At 37.1% G+C, this 21,519-nt stretch overlaps 1 protein-coding gene across 1 annotated transcript; it reads right to left on the bottom strand.

The window, feature by feature from the left end:
• Positions 1-1,276: 1,276 nt before the first annotated feature.
• LOC104451759 (MDIS1-interacting receptor like kinase 2) lies at positions 1,277-4,187 on the bottom strand. The gene is given in 2 exon segments (XM_010066352.3): positions 1,277-1,793; positions 2,153-4,187. Coding segments are annotated over 2 exon segments (2,409 nt in total). The 5' UTR covers positions 4,179-4,187; the 3' UTR covers positions 1,277-1,410.
• Between the last annotated feature and the right edge of the window lie 17,332 nt (positions 4,188-21,519).

Raw genomic sequence — 21,519 nt, 5'->3', positions numbered from 1 at the left:
CCGAGGGTGATGAGAGAGGACGTAGGCACCCGACAGCGTCCAGGCCCATTGGGCTAGATTTGGACAAAGTTTTTGGGTCCGGTTGATGACCGGCCTGGTCAGGACAAGGGTATTGAAATTTGGCCCGCCCATACATACTTCCATTTGAAAAATGGATAAATGCATTTAAAGTCCTAAAACATGTCAATAAAGTGCAATTGAGTTATACAACTTTCAAAAAGTGCAATTAAATCCCAAAACTTGTTACAAAAGTACAATGAAGTTTTAAAACTTTCAAAAAGTACAATCAAATAATAAAACTTGTCAACCTGTCAAATCAAATTCTTCCATTAATTACTTTTTTTTTTTAAATTTAAGAATTTAATTGCACTTTTGTGACAAGTTTTATGAGTTTATTATACTTTTTGAAAATTTTAGGACTTGATTACACTTTCATTAAAAGTTTTAAGACTTACTTACACTTTTGAAGATTTTAGAATTTAATTGTACTTTTGTGATAAGTTTTAAGACTTCAACTTCTAGTACGCTTATCCCTTTGAAGAATATGATGCCCCCAACTTCTTCAACAAAGTTCAAGCAAGGGCAGCAGCCCTTGGCCCCACAGCCCAATCCCTTGGCTTTGCACTTTTTTTTTTTAATAGGAACAAACTTTGGCTTTTTATTAATATTTTTTCTGTTACTAATTTATCCTTCTTCCATAATTCTTTTAATTTTGCAAGTTTTCTTTTTCTCCGGACATGCCTCCTAGGTGGCGCCACACTAGCGCCACGCACATTAAAAAATTACAAAAATCAAACATTAGCATTTCCCATTAGGCAAAGTGGAAGGAACTTATGAAGGAAGTTGATTGCACCAAATTTATGACTTGATTGTACTTTTTGAACATTTTAAAACTCAATTGCATTTTTGTGATGAGTTCTAGGAATTTTGAGACACTAATCTCTAAAAAAATCCTTACTATTGATTCTCTCCTTTTCAAAGATTTGATCTAAGCAAATCATACTCCGCTCTGAACTTCATTTTTTTTTTTTTTAACTTATGGTGTTGGGACACATTAAACTAAAATAATTGGACCAAAATTCACAAAACTAGATGCCAACATGCACCAGTTGTGGTCATTTGAATTTATCACATTTTTACGTGAAAAACAAAATTGTAACAAGCAAATGTAATATTTATAAGAAATATTAATGATCAGCTATTCTTAAGGATTGGATGTCGCAATCGTAGGCCATCTCTTCTAGGATGGAATTGCAAATTACAAAAATTCCCAAAAGCTTTCAAATAATTAATGAACCATTACAGAAATGGATAATGAAATTAGCTAAGATAAATAAAGCACATAAGACGATTTGCTACACAAGCTACAACAGAAAGACCGAAATATCTCAAAAAGCGAAGCATGTAGGATCAACCGAAGCATGTAGGATCAACTAATTCTTCCAATTCGATGTCCTCTGTTGTGCTTAACACGATCGAGTTACATGCTGATATCGCCCTAGAAACTTGTTGCATGGTTGGACGATGCTCTGGTTTAGAATTTAAGCACGAAAATGCCATCTTTGTCACTAAAGCCACTTCCCCTAGTACATTATCTCTCGGGTATGGAATTCTTTGATCTAAAACTTTCTTCAATGGCCAAGAAGCTGCTGGATTGCTCGATGATGATGAAGATGAGGACGCGAGAGAAGAAATGAGGTCACCTGGATGGCTTCCCATGATTACTTCCAATGTCATCACTCCGAAGCTATAAACATCACATTTTTCGTTTACTTCCATTGTGTATGCAAGTTCTGCAAGGAGAAAAAAGCAAATTTTTTCTAGCTTTTATACAATATCTATGTTTTATAAATTTAAATTGATTTACAGTAAATCAAGTGTAGATAGTTAAGTATAAATCAATACATTCTTTAGATTCCGATGGGCTTTAAAATTTTCCATTACTTTAGGAAAAAGTTTCACTTAAAACAAAATCAGTGGCCTACATGCAATTAATATTTAATCGAACTTTCAAATCGCGTGAATAGTGTTGGAATTGTTATTAGGAATTTGGAAATACAAAGGAAGGTAGTTAAGGATGAGGATCCCAAGTCTGATCACTTTCCTTTCCATAAAAATGAAGTGAGTCAAGATTTAGAAGAAACCAACTTACCTGGAGCTGCATATCCAAAGGTGCCTGCAAAGGAAGTCCAATTAGATGAATAAGGTTTTAGAACCTTAGCCGAGCCAAAATCAGAGACGTGAGCTTCGTATTCTTCATCTAGTAAAATGTTCTTGCTTGAGACATCTCGATGAATTATAGGAGGAGAGCATTCATGGTGCATGTAGGACAACGCATAAGCCACCCCTTTGACAACATTCACTCTCCTATTCTAGTCAAATGTTGCAATCCTTTCTTCATTATTCAGTACATCCTTCAAGCTGCCCAATTCCAAGAACTCATATACCAAAAATGAATGTCGAGAACTCGAGCAAAAGCCATAGAGCTTGATGATATTCCGATGCCTAACTTTGATCAGAGCATGAATCTCCCTTTCAAATGCTTTTCGATTGGCCATTTCTACATCCACTGCTTCATTAAGTTTCTTTACAGCAACAGTTTTACCTGTTTGCAACTGGGCCTTGTAAACACTCCCTTGTCCTCCCACACCCATGCAATATTTGGCATCAAACTCTTTCGTGGCTTCAATGATGCTCTCATAAACCATTCTTCCATCAAAGCTCCATATTGCCCATGGGTTTTCATTGCTTCCATCAGCCGAAGTAGCCCCTGTTTTTCTTTTTCTTCGGCATCCAATACTTGAAGCTCCCACAACAACGAGGAAAGAAAATAGACAAGCCAAAGTAGGAATCAAAACTGGTAGCAACTTTTTGTTTTTATTTCTTCCTTTCAACATTGGTGTTGTACAGGGGCTAAGACCAGCTATATCTCCGCACAAGCCTTTGTTCTCTCTCACAACTTCAATTGTAGCATTATGGAAGGCTGGAATGTTTGGTAAAGGACCCTTGAACTCATTAAACGATATGTCGATGGATGTCAAGCTTGTCATATCATGAAATGTGGACATAATTGAACCTGATAATTGATTGTGTGAGAGATTGAGTATTTCTAATTTGTGTAATAGCCCAAGTTGTCTAGATATTTCTCCCGTGAGCAAATTTTGACTTAGATCAAGATGTTCGAGATTTTGAAGATTCCCAATCTCGATTGGAATACTCTTTTCTAGATTATTCTTGCTTAAATTTAAGAATAGAAGGTTGGAGCCCTCCCCAAATTGGATAGGAATTGAGCCACTCAAGTTGTTTCCTGCTATGTTGAGGTCTCGCAAACCTGACAATGCTCCAAGTTCTTGAGGCATGTGGCCTCCCAAAAGGTTGTAGTCCAACAAAAGCTCTTCTAGCAACTTCAATTTTCCTAGGTCTTTAGGAATTTCTCCAACAATATAATTTGAAGAGAGGTGAAGTACGTGCAATTGAGTCATGTTTCCAAGCTGAGGTGGTATGGCACCGGAGATTTTATTGTTGGAGATTATCAAGCTTCCCAATTTTCTACATTCACCCAATGTCGAGGGCAGCTCACCATAAAGTTCATTGTTGCTCAACTCAAGGTAATCCAAGGAGGGGTACACACCAAGTGCATCAGCTATGTTTCCCTTGAGCAAGTTGTTTTGGAGCCTAAATCTAATCAAACTCGAACAATTTTTTAGGCTTCTTGAGATTCCGCTAAGGTGATTGTCTGCTGCAGTAAAATTTTCAAGAGTTTGGCTACTACATACTTGTGGCAATTGGCCAACAAAGTGATTTTCATTTATATTTAGTCTTGTGAGGGATGTGAGATTATTCATCTCAGTGGGAAGAAAGCCTGACAATAAGTTGGCAGTAATATGAATGTCTAATAAATTGGTTAATTTGCCTATGGACGGCGGGATAGGACCTGTTAAATAGTTGTATCCCAATTGCATTTTCCTCAAGGATCTCATTCCTCCAACTTCCGGAGGTATAGGGCCAGAAAGTTGGTTGTCATAGAGGAAAAGAGCTACCAAAGTACTCAGATTTCCTAAAGTTGTAGGGATAGATCCTTTGAGGTGATTAACTGCCAAATTAAGCAGAGAAAGAGACCCCAACATTCCTATTTCCTTCGGAATGGGACCAACGAGCGGATTTTCACCAATTATCATCCGTGACAAGCTGCTCATGTTTCCAATGGAAGAAGGAATCGAACCGTTTAAATTATTCTTCCAAAGGTTGAGCGATTCTAAAGATCTCAATGACCAGAGTTGAGTTGGAATGTTTCCCGAAAGCTCATTATAAGAAAAGTCAAGATGAGTGAGCTTGGATAGATTGCCAATGCTAGGAGGGATGCTCCCGTAGAGCAAGTTGTTGTTAAGCGCTAGGTAGACCAAGTTGGGTAAATAGGAGAAATTGAGATGGTGAAGCATACCGTATATGGTAAAATTCGAAAGGTCCAAGCTGGTGACACTCCGGAAACGATCACAAACGATTCCGCGCCATGAACAGGGGCTGCTTCCGTTCCACGAAGACAAAGTAGAGCGGCTATTGTTGTCTAGCTTAGACTTCCAATTTAGGAGTGCCTCCACTTCCATTTTAGAGGAGCTTCGTATTGAAGCAGTACAAGAAATTTCTTGCACGAACATGAGAAGAACATAAGCGAGGAACAATATTGAGAGTTGCTCTTTCTCGGAGGCCATGACAGATTTGGGTTTTTTTTTTTTTTTTGGTGTGGGTTTGGGGTTCTGGGCGCGGTGGGGGGGGTTGTCTTTCTTATTTTATGGGCGCATCTGTGTTGAAATGGACCAAGTACAACCAAGGTATTTATAGAAGAAATTTGGGACCGTCAAGTGAACAACCAAGTCAATAATCTTCCGAAGTTTTATTTTGTTATGCTCATTATTCTTCCGTTTTATTTTTCGAGGCAATTATTTGGTGCAACAGTATGTACGTGAGATAATAAAGTTACCAACGCCCTTGTGTTTAAATAAGTTGCAGATAAACATCCCTTGTCAATGACATTTGATGATTGGCTTGCATTTTTCATAATTACGTGGAGTGCGAAGCTGACTCACTTTTTCTTATTTTATTATACACTAACTCAAATTAAAATGACTTTTGTGCTTGAGAGTCTCGAGCACAAAATGACATGTCCAATAATTATTTGATATATTTTCGTTTTACTCTTCAGAAAAAAAGGCTTGGTGAAATTATCAACTTTAAAATCCGTATATCCCCTAGTATGATTAATATGATCTTGAAGACAAAGCTCATAGTCAACATGATATTTCAATTATTTATATTTTGATATCTAATTTAGTTTTCTTTCTTCATATTTAAAAAAAAAAAAATTGATTCTTTGGGCCCTTTTATGATTTTGTCTCTCAATTTGAGCTTGTAATAAGGAAAAACAGCGTAAAAAAAAAAAAAAAAGGAAACATAATCAAAAATTGAATCCAATTTTGGAACCCTACCAATTTCCTCATAAAATTTTGTGGCTGGCCTTTGACCGTCACAATTTCATTCCATAAAGATGGTCATGCTAGCCGCTTCCAACATAAAACGTGTTAGATCTCACTGTCGTTAACAATTTTGGCCCTTTTTTAATGTTTATAGTTTTTGGGTCTAATTATTTGTCCATATTAATGAAATATCAATCTAGCATGAAACACAAGTCCAAAACTAAAAATGGACATGATCCCAGAAAATCAGGTGAAATACGGCACCGATGCTGTGTACATGTTCTTGTTAATGAGTGCACAAAGCTAAAAATGGAAATAATTTTGGAAGAAGAATTTTCCACTCAGGTGAAACACGGCATCGAAGAAGATTGGACAACTTCCCCATGTGCATGTTCTGTGAGTGTCGTGTTTCCCATTCACACAAGCTAAAAATGGACACGATCCTGGAAAACCAGGCGAAACACGGAGTCGGCATGGAGGAATCTCCGATACCCCAAGCCGTGTTTCACATAAGAAGATTGGACAAATTACCTTTGTACAAATAGCATGAAACACGAGTCCGAGGCTATAGAAAAAATGGCCGAACAGTACATACTCGTTCAGACCATTGATTACGTGTGCTTCCCGATAGGAATGGCTAAAGATAAGACGATATATAGGTGATAAGTCGAGTCGGGTAAATCTGACGAGGAATTCATTGAAGATACCTCCACTTAAAAGTCATTCTATGGGAAGAGGCCAACAAGAGCAGTTTGACCAAAGTAATCACTTGTCACAAGAAAAAATTACGAGAGAAATCAATGAAAAACGATTGTAAAGACTAAAAAATTTTATGATTTGGTCAGAGTATTAATACCTTCTACATGGGGAGAGCCAGTCTTCAAGAAATTCATTATAAATCAGGTGAATACAAAATTTACTATCGTTTAAGTATTTTCAAACCTTAAATCATACACAAGGTTAAACTCACAAGTGTTACCTCACAATATCGCATTCTCAACTGCATGAGGAAATTCTTGCACAAGTTTTCCCTCTTGTCAAACTTCTACGTCTAATTATTCTACTTCCCTTCCTCTTTTTTATTTTTGTCCTTTTTGACTTTTACGCGATACCCGCTTCTCTTAAAGTCCAAAACCAATGCTTAGCCTCGTCCAAGTTTCTGAATGCTTATCATGTGCATTTGGACAATTGGACTTTAATGTGGGAATTGGAAGGTCAAATATGAAATTATGGAAGAGGAAACTGCGCTTTTGTCATGGTCGCCGGAATTCTAATAGTTTATTCTAATTTCTCCAAGGTTTTGCATGTTTTTGCATCAAAATAATCTACTCTACGTTAAATAATTCAGTCTTCCCCTCCTCTCGTTTTGTGGTGGTTCTCTCAAATTACATTGGTAAATAAAATATTCGTAAAAATGCAGACAAATTAGTGTACAACAAAAGGGATAAGTTAAGAATAAAGTGGACGTTATAGAAAGTACCAATTCGGGAGATTTTATGACACAATTGAGATCTTTGATAGTATCAACTCTATCTTAAATGCACATAACTATTTTCTTTAAAAAACCAAGTTTACCTAACATCACATCTTGAACTCTTTAATCACCATATTAGCAGTTTCCTTAATGTTTATTTTAGTGCTTTATGCTTTGCCGCACTAACTTGTCAAAAGAATCTAACGTTAGATAATCATTAGTCTATTTTACAGATGCTGTGTACATGTTCTTGTTAATGAGTGCACAAAGCTAAAAATGGACGTAATTTTGGAAGAATTTTCCACTCAGGTGAAACACGGCATCGAAGAAGATTGGACAACTTCCCCATGTGCATGTTCTGTGAGTGTCGTGTTTCCCATTCACACAAGCTAAAAATGGACACGATCCTGGAAAACCAGGCGAAACACGGAGTCGGCATGGAGGAATCTCCGATGCCCCAAGCCGTGTTTCACATAAGAAGATTGGACAAATTACCTTTGTACAAATAGCATGAAACACGAGTCCGAGGCTATAGAAAAATGGCCGAACAGTACATACTCGTTCAGACCATTGATTACGTGTGCTTCCCGATAGGAATGGCTAAAGATAAGACGATATATAGGTGATAAGTCGAGTCGGGTAAATCTGACGAGGAATTCATTGAAGATACCTCCACTTAAAAGTCATTCTATGGGAAGAGGTCAACAAGAGCAGTTTGACCAAAGTAATCACTTGTCACAAGAAAAAATTATGAGAGAAATCAATAAAAAACGATAATAAAGACTAAAGTTTTTTTATGATTTGGTCAGAGAACCAATACCTACTACATGGGGAGAGCAAGTCTTCAAGAAATTCATTATAAATCAGGTGAATACAAAATTTACTATTGTTTAAGTATTTTCAAACCTTAAATCATACACAAGGTTAAACTCACAAGTGTTACCTCACAATATCGCATTCTCAACTGCATGAGGAAATTCTTGCACAATTTTTCCCTCTTGTCAAACTTCTACGTCTAATTATTCTACTTCCCTTCCTCTTTTTTATTTTTGTCCTTTTTGACTTTTACGCGATACCCGCTTCTCTTAGAGTCCAAAACCAATGCTTAGCCTCGTCCAAGTTTCTGAATGCTTATCATAATCATGTGCATTTGGACAATTCGACTTTAACGTGATACATGCTTCTCTTAAAGTCCAAAAGCAATGCTTAGCCTCGTCCAAGTTTATGCATGCTTAGCTTAATTCGGTGCATTTGGGAAATTGGACTTTAATGTGGGAATTGGAAGGTCAAATATGAAATTATGGAAGAGGAAACTGCGCTTTTGTCATGGTCGCCGGAATTCTAATAGTTTATTCTAATTTCTCCAAGGTTTTGCATGTTTTTGCATCAAAATAATCTACTCTACGTTAAATAATTCAGTCTTCCCTCCTCTCGTTTTGTGGTGGTTCTCTCAAATTACATTGGTAATTGAAATATTCGTAAAAATGCAGACAAATTAGTGTACAACAAAAGGGATAAGTTAAGAATAAAGTGGACGTTATAGAAAGTACCAATTCGGGAGATTTTATGACACAATTGAGATCTTTGGTAGTATCAACCCTATCTTAAATGCACATAACTTTTTTTCTATAAAAAGCAAGTTTACCTAACATCACATCTTGAACTCTTTAATCACCATATTAGCGGTTTCCTTAATGTTTATTTTAGTGCTTTATGCTTTGTCGCACTAACTTGTCAAAAGAATCTAACGTTAATAATCATTAGTCTATTTTACAACGTAGTCTCAATAAACATCGATACTACATTATTGTATTGAAAATAGAAAGATCAACAAAAAGGTCGAGTCTAATACTTTTAGAAAGTGCCATAGGGCAATGTATTTTTTTATCGTAGTTCTAACTAATTATATTAGTGAAAGGGTGTTCGTGCATGGCACTAGTCCCCAAACTAGCCTTGGGTAAAAAGTCGATAAAATATCAGCCAATATTTGAGACGACTGAGAAACTCTTCTGGGTCAACCTCCCTTCTAGTCCTCAATAGATTGTAACTTCTAGCAGACTACATCTTCCCATGATTGGTGCAACGGAAAGGTACAAATATCATGTCTTCACATCAAACAAAAACTGGCAAAGAAGTCTTTGCCACTTCTTGTCTAAAATGTCATTTTTCATAGAGAATATTCTACGGTACATAGCATGTGAATTCTGCCTTCTTTTGTTAAAACATGAACCATTGACGACTTATGATGTCCATCTTTTGCAACGACTTGTCAATTCATCCCCGAAGTTGATATGGAGCCCGTGTGCCCACTTCTTGTTGAAATACTAATAGGCCTTTCTTTGTTTTTGTAGTTTGCGTGGATTGTGAAACTCTGAGAACCTACCTTGAAATTGACTGATGATAAGGGCGTTCTTAGGCGTTTGGCTCAAATGAGGTGTGCCCGATTCCTACCCCAGGAAACTCAGCTTGAAGTGGATGGTCATGGTGGTGGGTTGTCGTATTTGTTTCTCTCTTGATAAGCGGCCAATTATGGTTGAGTCATCCAATTATTTCAAAAAATTTCAACAAGCATTGACAAAAAAAAATATAGAAATCAAGAGCGCATGAGATGTACTACTACACTACACTCAAGGATCATTTATGTCTTTCAGCAAAAAAAATGATGCGACTATCCTCTAAGATTCAAAATTCTCCACGGTTAAAAAAAGGAAAAAATAAAACTAACATGAAAGGAAGGAGATTAGAATCAAGATAGTGGAGTGGAAGAGGTATTTAAACTCTATGCAAGAACACCAATGTGCACGCATTTGTGGTGGTCCTGTCAATTTACATTGGTAAATGAAATATTCGTAAAAATGTAGACAAAGTAGTGTATAACAAAAGGGATAAGTTAAGAAGAAAGCGGACATTCTAGAAGTACCAGTTTGGGAGATTTTGTGTCATAATTGAGATCTTTGATAGTATCAACAATATCTTAAATGCACATAGGTATTTTCTTTAAAAACAAGTTTACCTAACATCACATCTTGAACTCTTTAATCACCATGTCAGCGGTTTCCTTAATGTTTATTTTAGTGCTTTATGCTTTGTCACACTAACTTGTCAAAAGAATCTAATGTTATATAATCATTAGTCTATTTTATAACTTAGTCTCAAGAAATTTCAATACTATATTATTGTATCAACAGAAAGGTTGATTCTAATACTTTTAGAAAGTGCCATAAAGCAGTGTATTATTTTATCGTAGTTCTAACTAATTATATCAATAAAAGGGTGTTTGTGCATGGCACTGGTCCTCAAACTAGCCTTGGGTAAAAATTCAATAAAATATCAACTGACATTTGAGAGGACTAAGGAACTTTTTTAGGTCAACCTCCCTTCTAGTCCTCAATAGATTGTAACTTCTAGCGGACTATATTTTCTCATATCATGTCTACACATCAAACAAAAATTGGCCAGGAAGTCTTTGTCACTTTTTCTCCTAAATGTCATTTTTCTTAATGAATATTCTATGGAACATAGCGCCCAGTAGGACGAAGTCATTTTTCTTAATGAATATTCTATGGCACATAGCACCCAGTAGGACGAAGACTTGCTTATGAATTACGCTTCTTTTTTTGAAACATGAATCATCAATGACTTGTGAAGTCCATCTTTTGCGATAACTTGGCATTTCATCCCCCAAGTTGATATGGAGCTTGTGTGCTCACTTCTTGTTGAAATACTAACGGGTTTTATTTTATTTTTGTCGTTTGCGTGGATTGTGAAACTCTAAGAACCTAACTCGAAATCGAGCCAATGATAAGGGCATTCTCAGGCGTTCAGCTAAAAAAATCAATTGATGTGTCTGATTCCTACCCCAAGAAACTCAGCTTTAAGCGGATGGTCATGGTGGTGGGTTCTTGCATTAGTTTCTCTCATGATAACCGGCTAATTATGGTTGAGCCATCCGATTATTATAAAAAATTTCAAGAATCATTGACAAAAAATATAGAAATCAAGAGCGCATGAGATGTGCTACTGCACTACCCTGAAGGAGTATTTATGTCTTTCAGCAAAAGATAAGATGCGACTATCCTCTAAGATTCAAAATTCTCCACAGTTTAGAAAAGGAAAAAAATAAAACTAACATGAAAGGAGATTACAATCAAAATACTGGAGTGGAAGAGATATTTAAACTCTATGCAAGAACACCAATGTGCACACAATTCTGGTGGTTCTCTCAACTTACATTGGTAAATGAAATATTCGTAAAAAAGTAGATAAATTAGTGTACAACAAAAGGGATAAAGTTAAGAAGAAAGTGGACGTTATAGAAAGTACCAGTTCGGGAGATTTTATGACACAATTGAGATCTTTGATATTATCAACCCTATCTTAAATGCACATAACTATTTTCTTTAAAAACAAGTTCAACTAACATCACATCTTGAACTCTTTAATCACCATATTAGCGGTTTCCTTAATGTTTATTTTAGTGCTTTATGCTTTGTCGCACTAACTTGTCAAAAGAATCTAACATTATATAATCATTAGTCTATTTTACAACTTAGTCTCAATAAACATCAATATTATATTATTGTATTGAAGATAGAAAGTCCACCAAAAAGGTGGGTTCTAATACTTTTAGAAAGTGCCATAAAGCAGTGTATTTTTATCAAAGTTCTAACTAATTATATCAGTAAAAGGGTATTCGTGCGTGGCACTGGTCCTCAAACTAGCCTTGGGTAAAAAGTCGATAAAATATTAGCCGATATTTGATAGGACTAAGAAACTTTTCTGGGTTAACCTTCCTTCAAGTCCTCAATAGATTGTAACTTCTAGCAGACTACATCTCCCCATGATTTGTGCAAGGGAAAGGTACAAGTATTATGTCTACACATCAAACAAAAACTGGCAAGGAAGTCTTTGTCACTTCTTGTCCAAAATGTCTTTTTTCATAGAGAATATTCTACGGTACATAGCATGTGAATTCCGCCTTCTTTTGTTGAAACATGAACCGTCGATGAGTTGTGAAGTCCATCTTTTGTGACAACTTGTCAATTCATCCCCCAAGTTGATATGGAGCCCGTGTGCTCACATCTTGTTGAAGTACTGACGGGCCTTATTTTGTTTTTGTAGTTTGTGCAGATTGTGAAACTCTGAGAACCTACCTTGAAATTGAACCGATGCTAAGGGTGTTCTTAGGCGTTCGGCTCAAAAAATCCATTGGTGTCCCGATTCATACCCTGGGAAACTCAACTTTCAGTGGATGGTCATGGTGGTGGGTTGTCATATTAGTTGCTCTCTTGATAACATGCCAATTATGGTCGAGTCATCCGATTATTTTAAAAAATTTCAAGAATCACTGACAAAAAATATAGAAATCAAGAGCGCATGAGATGTACTACTGCACTACCCTCGAAGATTAATTATGTCTTTTAGCAAAAGATAAGATGTGACTATCCTCTAAGATTAAAAATTCTCGACAGTTAAAAAAAGGAAAATATAAAACTAACATGAAAGGATGGAGATTACAATCAAGATATTGGAGTGGAAGAGATATTTAAACTCTATGCAAGAACACCAATGTGCTCGCATTTGTGGTGGTTCTCTCAAATTACATTGGTAAATGAAATATGTGTAAAAATGTAGACAAATTAGTGTATAACAAAAGGGATAAGTTAAGAAGAAAGCGGACATTATAAAAGTACAAGTTCAAAGACTTTGTGTCACAATTGAGATCTTTGATAGTATCAACCCTATCTTTAATGCACATAGGTATTTTCTTTAAAAACAAGTTTATCTAACACCACATCTTGAACTCTTTAATCACCATATTAGCAATTTCCTTAATGTTTATTTTAGTGCTTTACGCTTTGTCGCACTAACTTGTCGAAAGAATCTAACGTTATATAATCATTTGTCTATTTTACAACTCAGTCTCAATAAACTTCGATACTATATTATTGTATCAACAAAAAGGTCAATTCTAATACTTTTAGAAAGCGCCATAAAGCAGTGTATTATTTTATCATAATTCTAACTAATTATATCAGCAAAAAGGACGTTTGTGCATGACACTGGTCCTCACACTAGCCTTGGGTAAAAATTCGAGAAAATATTAGCTGATATTTGAGAGGACTACGGAACTTTTTTAGGTCAAACTCCCTTCTAATCCTCAATAGATTGTAACTTCTAGCAGACTACATCTTCCCATATCATGTCTACACATCAAACAGAAACTGGCAAGGAAGTCTTTGTCACTTCTTCTCCAAAATGTCATTTTTCTTAGTGAATATTCTACTGTACATAGCGCCCACTAGGACAAAGACTTGCTTGTGAATTACGCCTTCTTTTATTGAAACATGAACCGTCGAGGACTTGTGAAGTTCGTCTTTTATGACGACTTGTCATTTCATTCCCCCAAGTTGATATGGGGCCCGTGTGCTCACTTCTTGTTGAAATACTAACGGGTTATATTTATTTTTGTAGTTTGCACGGATTGTGAAACTTTGAGAACCTAACTTAAAATCGACCCGATGATAAGGGCGTTGTCAAGCATTCTACTCAAAAATCAATTGGTGTGCCCGATTCCTATCCTGGAAAACTCAGCTTTAAGTGGATGATCATGGTGGTAGGTTGTCGTATTAGTTTCTCTCATGATAACTGGCTAATTATGGTTAAGTCATCCGATTAATTTAAAAAGTTTCAAGAATCATGGACAAAAAATATAGAAATCAAGAACGCATGAGATGTACTACTGCACTACTCTCAAGGATTATTTATGTCTTTCAGCAAAAGATAAGATGCGACTATCCTCTAAAATTCAAAATTCTTGAAAGTTATAAAAAGGAAAAAAATGAAACTAACATGAAAGGAAGGAAATTACAATCAAGATAGTGGAGTGGAAGAGGTATTTAAACTCTATGCAAGAACACCAATGTGCACGCATTTGTGGTGGTTCTCCCAAATTACATTGGTAAATGAAATATGCGTAAAAATGTAGACAAATTAGTGTATAACAAAAGGGATAAGTTAAGAAGAAAGCGGATGTCATAGAAGTAATAGTTCGTGAGATTTTGTGTCACAATTGAGATCTTTGATAGTATCAACCCTATCTTAAATGCACATAGGTATTTTCTTTAAAAACAAGAAAAGGGAATGGCAGAAGGAGATGGTCGGCTGAAGCAGGAAGGTTCACGCAAGAGGAAGGGAAAGAGATGGGAGAGAGGGAGAAAGAAAATGAAAGAAAATGAAAGGCTAACCAATGAAAACTCTTGAGAAATATCCTAAATCATCATCACATAGCCCCAAAGTCTTCTATGCCCATCTTCTTTCCCCAATCACAAAATTAGCTCTAATTTCCCACAAATAAAGCCTTTCTGGGCAGCAAATTCTCCTTTTTCCTCTTAATCCGAATTTCATTTCCTTTTTCTCTTTTGTCCGAAAATCGTTTTTCCACAAAAATTTCAGACTCCACGAAAATTCACCAAAAGATGAGACGACATCCAATAAACAAATCGTAATACGCCCAAACGTTCGATTCCCGAAACCGAATTAAATTTCGTGATTAAAATCGACTGAACGCAACTTTAGTACGACCTAATCTACCGAGTTGCTTTTAGGGATTTTAGCGCATTTTACCCGTGGTCAATAATTTTCGATCCACGTTTGTGCATCTCCAAATCGTATATGACCCTCAGTTGTCATAAAATCGCAAGGGTTCAATTACATGTCCCAGATATAATATTGATAGAAAATCAAGTCATTGCCGTTCGACGTGAATATCGCAATCGTGTGGAACCACCCACAATTCGACTACACAATTCCATGGAATCGACTTATATCCGTTCGCTAATCGATTTATAACGGTATCGTATTAACCCTTGCTGATTATTATGGTCAAGTGGTCGGTTTCCGATTGAATTCTCTAGTCTGTCACGTTTATATCCCTTAACGGCCTTCCCTAATAAATTAATTAATTCATGAGTGGCCAGCTCCGAGTAAAATAACCATAAGCGCGTCGATGAAATAACCATTCCATATATTCGAAACTGGGGCCAAATTTCGGGATGTCGCAATAATCCTTATAAGAAAAATGATATAAAAATGAAAAAAGTCTATCTAAACAGAGGTAAAAACAGGGATTCGAATTTGACCATAAGTCCAAATTCTAGTCTAGTATGGGAAAAATGGAAAATGGACTTAGCGACAAGCAAAATGCATGAAATCAACAGCATTGGAAAACTTTAGATGTGCTTTACAACTTTCTATAAGGGCTCAAGTCTAAACGAGGTCAACTTGGTGCTCTGTGACCAGGGTTTCTAAAAGTGTACATATTAGCAATCAAAAAACCAAAACATGGACATGCATTATTAAGCCTCAAAACATTCATATAATGCACAAATGGTGTGAAGAATTCACACGCGATTTAGAATCGGATGTAACAAGCAATTTGGGTAATCATCTAACCCTAAGTCGGCATGTGAAGACGTCATACAATTTAATGACAATAAAAGATAACTCAAGATTCATAATAGCATATTTGAAAGTTTCTAAGTACGACAAGCACTTTTGCGATGTGAACTCCATTTGTGAAATGACGTTCAAATAGGATGAACATATACTTACACAACTCTTGTAATATGTAATTCAAATGTCAAAAAGGCGCTAACGCGAAATTTGGTTTTTAAAAGACCCAAACATGCACACGAATGTATGCATATGATAAGGCATTGATCCTGTAATAAGGGCTGAGAACATGCCAAGTTTTGATCACTTAAGAATGTGCATAAATTCTACCAAATTGTGATCATATGAGTTATGAGAAAAATAGCAAAACCAATACGTAGTGTGAACTTTCTTATTGCAGCAACACCCCTGCACCTTTATGCATGCAATCGATGCATTAAATGACTTCAAAATTTTACAAATCTTGCATCAATGGAGATAAGTTTGTCCACAAATTGTCATAGAAATCAGAGCAAAAATGACAAAATTTAGAGGCAGACTAAGGTTAAAACCCTAAAAGCACCAAGAACCTACACGGATCAAACAGATTGTAACGTGTTTTTAGGGGTCAAATGTCGTCCGATCGGGCCATGCGACCTATTGATTCAAAGCCTGTGATGTATATTTCCAAAGTCTAAAATGACTCAAGCTAAAAGGAGGCCATTTAAGACCTTATTTTAGCCAAAATAATGAGCCTATTGCAGAAACGCGAAAATGCAGATTTGAGGCAAATCAAACAAGTTTAAACTCATGTTCATCTTTGATGATCATCCAATCACAGCACGTCACCTTATAACATTCTAGATATCATATCTAAACATAATATATAGCCCTAGGGTGGAATCCTAGCCTCGACCAGCTAACCCGGTCTCGTTTTACAAGATTCAAGTTTTGGAAGTTGCCTTTTATGCGATTTTTGTCAGATTTAGGTACGATCAGACGAAAACCTCACCACCGGAGCGTAATCGGAATTTGAATTAACCTCCAATGAATGAGCCGGACGCCTCAAACCAACTCAGGGACTGGCTGGACATCGGTTTGAAACAATAGCAGGGACCAGTCCAAGCTTGGATCGATTTGAGACCGCCAAGAGAAGGAACAATCACCGAAGTTGTTTCGATGACCAGTAGACTGGACTCTGACCACAGCTTGCTCAAAGATGATGCAAAGGATTGATCGGATTAGATCTAGCAGCCGCGGAACCGCTGCTATCCGCTGGACCGATTGGCTAAGCGATCGGTCCAAGCTGGACCGATTTGAGGACGCTAGGAGAGATATGGACGTTGGAAGTCCTCCAGCTACTGATCGATGGATGTCTGACCACCTGGATGTTGAAAACGAACCTAAGAACAGTCGGAATAGGTCTGGGATCTCGGAGATAGCCGCTAGAAGCCGATCACAAAAAATGAACCGGTCGGAACCAAAAACCAATTCTAACGCCGGTCTTGTTCTTTGTGGCTAAGGAAGGCGGATCGGAGGGAGGCCGAATGTCGTCTGGCCTCACTGCTGCTCCGATCGGGACAGGGAGGAGGTGAAGACCACTGCAAGGGTTTGGCAGTGGCCGGCGATTTGCCAATATGAGACTAGTCCGATGGGGTTAAGTGAATCGGCGAGGAGGGAGAATCAATTAGAAAAAAAAGTGGGAAAAGAGAGAGGCAGAGAACGAGGAGAGAGAAGTCTGAAGAGAGAGAAATCGATATGTCAAATGAGCCTCCCTTGATTTTTGGAGAGAAAAGCCTATTTATACCATCTCCAAATTAAACGATCTCGACCATCGGTTCGACCCAACGGTCAAAATTTTAATGCAACGAGCAAAATTTGATTTCAAAAGTTCTACTATAATCTAAAGGTGTCGAATAAATGATTGGATATGCCCGATTTACGAAAAGCCAAGTCAAAATCAAGAATTACGTTGAAAGTCCTAATTAGGGGGTCAAATAACAATTTTACGAAATTCGATAGTCAATCTGTAAAAATATGGGAGGTTGAGGGTACATAAGTGAAATTGGCACGGTAAGGATCCCAAAACTGATTGCTGTAAGTCTAAAACCAGCCAACAAGGGGCTGAATCGGCTTACCTCGCCAGCAACCAATCAAATCGATCAAACCGGTTCACACCAGTTTGGCCGATTTTTTATCAGTTCTTGACTAATTTGAATCAGCTCCAGCGGGTTCATATACTTATGGCCCTTGTGGGTTTAAAATTTATGGAATTTGGTCCCTCAAGGACTAAATTGAAGAGAAAACTTACCTAATTTGAGAGGAAATTGCCTAATTTCAATTTAATTAAGCCAATTAGCCTTTATATATGTGTTAAGAGTCCTTTATTGACTTAATTGAGTGATTGTCAGAAAAACAACGGACTAAAATTATGGGTGCTTAAGATGACGCTTCAAGGGCTAAAATTAACAATTTCGCAATTTATTGGGTAAAATTACAAAGTGATTGAAATCGAGTCTAATTAATGTTGCAATTGCCCTATCCAACTAACAACCTATGTGTAAGATTACCTATTGTATTCAAATTGATCTTGAATTGAAGTGCTCGAATTAAAGTAAAAAATGAACCAAGGCCTAATATTAAAATTGGACCTAGATTTACGAAATTAAACCATAGCATTGAATGAGTTAACTTCAATTTCTTCAATTGAAGGATAATGGCTCATTTTCTTACCTTCAAAGGAATGAAATCTCTCAAATCGGGAAGTTCTAATGTGAATTTCTTGAAATCAACATCAGATTTGCACTTATCTTGAGAAAATGAGTGGAAAACAACCGTCCATTCGTCAGTCATGAAGAATCGATTTCGGTCCTCTAATTAGGGCTTAAAACGGCAATTTATCTTTCAATGCGGCAATTCACAAAGTTGAATGCACGACCATATTTAGAATAGTTCCTAAACCAAATGTCGAAAAAGGAATTACACCTAATTATGACTAAAATGAAAGTAATTTGACTTTTGGTCGATTTAGACCCTAAAATAGAAAATTTTGGAAAATAAGGCTCTTAATCGAATTTTGTGAAATTTTCTATAGAAAATAAAATTGACACTAAAAGAAAATGTTTAAAGGATTTTTAATTTTTCTAATTTTTAGTTAAAGTTTGACCAAATGTCAACCCTTTAGTTGATATTTTCTAAAATGTTGATTTCTTGATCAAATATTTGAATTTTTTAGAAATTTATTTGACAAAAATGAAATTAGAGCTAAATGGCATCCTTTTAGATAAAAAGCTAATTTTGACCTGGGGTCGAGTTGACCAAAAAGTCAACCATTTGACTTTTCAATGTTATTTTCTCACAAATGAATTGGAAATTTCTTAAAAGAGACAATGCAACAAAAAGAAATGAAGAACGATACGTTTTGGCCGAGAAATAGGCTATGTTGCAATCAGAATCCCGAATCTTGATTTTTACCTTTTTGACATGACAACTTAAAATCAGGTGTCAACACTTTAGCTGTAGCTCTCAAGATCCTCATCGTCAATTAGATTCCGATATGTATCTCTATCTAGTCCAACATCATTGATTAAATTCCGGTGTTGTTCTATAAAGTCCAATGTCATCGATTAAATTTCGGTGTTGTGCTTTTTATCCAAGAATATCACTGTTGATTAGACTCCAACTTTACGCCTAAAACAAACTATGTTGTAGATTAAATTCCTGCATTGTTTGGATCCAAAGCATAGGCTATCTAGCTATTGGTGCCTAGGTTACATCATTGATTAAATTTTGGTGTAATTCGCGCTCAAGTGCTATTAGTCTTTGGGTCATTTGGGTATTAGTTATTACGGTTGTATAAATAAGTTGAGAATAAAATTCCTCTTTGCATTTGACATTCTCTACCCAAGCTCAATACAAAATTTGAGTCTCCTATAATAAAACCAAGACGCAACGTTTGGTAAAAGATTATTCATGGGAATTGAGATAGGTAAAACATCTTTTTGGCATGATCGGTGGGAATTAATTCATGTGTATGTTAGACAAGAAAAACCGAAAAAGAATTACTTGACATTGCATTTAGAAATCATGTTTAGGTCACGTGCGCCCGATGCATTGGACGAGAATAAAGTTTTGATTTCCCTTCACTTAATGCATCAAGGTTCCTTGTCTTTTCTAGCAATTTAATATTTTTTATTATTATTGAGTGATAAATTCTTACTTATTCACCTGCATGATCACCATCACATGTTAGTGATTTAGAATTAAAATTGGCCAAGATTGCTAGCAAATTCCCCGTATCCATGAAATCTCTAATTCGTAAAAATAAGATGTTCTCTCACATTTTACTTGGGTTTTAATCGATTTATAATAGATTAATGATGACTATAAATTGAATTAAATTGTATGTTTATATTGATTAAATTAAAATCTCAAAATTGCAATTGATACGGGCTTTTCTTGTTTCTAGAGGCGCTCGGGTTGGCAACCTTGGCATTTATAGAACTGTTATGGACAAATGAAGTCAACAATCGAGTAATTGGCCATCTTCATTACAATAGCAAGATTGAAACAGACACTATCACCAAGCACATCCGCGAGTTAGTTAATTAGCTGCCTGCGAATATGGAGTTGACGTTTAAACTCTTTGGTGGAGGGTGGGATATATTATCGGGAGCCATTTTGCATTCGGTTCCCATACTTTCACAACTTTTCTAATAAACTGACGATGATCAGCAAAGAGATACACATCTAATTCTCGTGACCACATATCTATTATCACAATGTGTACAACTTATATCTAATATGGGGGAAAAGTACCAAAAAAGTCATAAACTTATTGTATTGATACTAATTCAGTCATAAACTTTTCAATTGGACCAGTTCAATTCTAAACCTTTTAATATTGGTACCAATTCAGTCCATTCAACCAATTTTGGCCGGCCGGCGCTAACGTGGCAATTTTTATGATTTTTTTTTTTACAAATTTTTTATTATTTTTATTAATTTGTATTAATTTTTTTCTTTTTTTCTTTTCGTCTTCTTCTGGCGGTGGCCGACGAGCCTCCGGTGAGGCTCGCCCACCCGGGCGAGGGCCTGAAGCCCTCGCCGCCGCCGGTGGTCGCGGCCCTCGCCTGGCCTCTCTCAAGGCTGTCGGTGAGGCGGCTTTGCCCGGGCTGGTGAGGCCATGGCGGCCATTGCCGGGGCGGAGGCAAGGGCCGCGAAGCCCTCGCCGGCCACCGGTGAGGTCGCGAACCTCGCTCGGCCTCACCCGGGGCCGCCTCACCCGTGGCTTAGCCTAGATCTGGGCGAGGCCAGCCTTCGCCATCAGAGCAACTAGTGGGATTGCTCGCGGCTTTCTGCTCATAGAAGGAGAAGAAGAGCAAAAGCTGACAGCAACGAGCGGAGGAAATTGTGGTCGGGAGCTAGGCTAAGCCGTGGGCGAGGCGGCCCCAGGCGAGGCTGAGCAAGGGCCGCAACCCTTGCCGATGGCTGGTGAGGGCTTCGCGGCCCTCGCCTCCGCCTGGTGATGGCCCCCATGGCCTCGCCAACCGCAAGCAAGGCTGGCCTCGCCTAGATCTGAGCGAAGCCGCCTCGCCGACGGCCCTGGGAGAGGCCAAACGAGGGCTGTGACCCTCACCGGCGACAAGCGAGGGCTTCGTGGCCCTTGCTGGCCACCACTAGGAAGAAGTAGAAAAGAAAGGAAAAAGAAAAAAATTAATAATAATTAATAATAATAAAATTTGAAAAAAATTTGAAAAAAATCATAAAAATTGCCACGTCGCATCCGGTCACCGGCCGGCGTCCACGTTGGACTGAATTGGTACAAATATTAAAAGGTTTAGGATTGAATTTGTTCAATTGAAAAGTTTAGAACTGAATTGGCACCAATACAATAGGTTTGACTTTTTTGGTACTTTTCCCCTAATATGGGTGGCCCTTTATTTGCAAAGACTTCTTAGCCTTGTTTAGAGCCAGGACAGGGATGTAAGTCAATAATGCAAAGCTTAATATTTTTCAAATGTAATCCCATGCTGCATTAATATATTATGAATTCGTTGCCCAAAAAGCATGAAATTCAACAACTGCACAACAAAATCCTTTTTCGAATTGTTTCTTCAATTTCAGAAATCCCGATGGGTC

This window comes from Eucalyptus grandis, chromosome 6 (genome assembly GCF_016545825.1).
Source record: "Eucalyptus grandis isolate ANBG69807.140 chromosome 6, ASM1654582v1, whole genome shotgun sequence".
Classification (NCBI taxonomy): Eukaryota; Viridiplantae; Streptophyta; class Magnoliopsida; order Myrtales; family Myrtaceae; genus Eucalyptus; species Eucalyptus grandis.
This window is presented reverse-complemented; position numbering and strand designations above follow the sequence as displayed.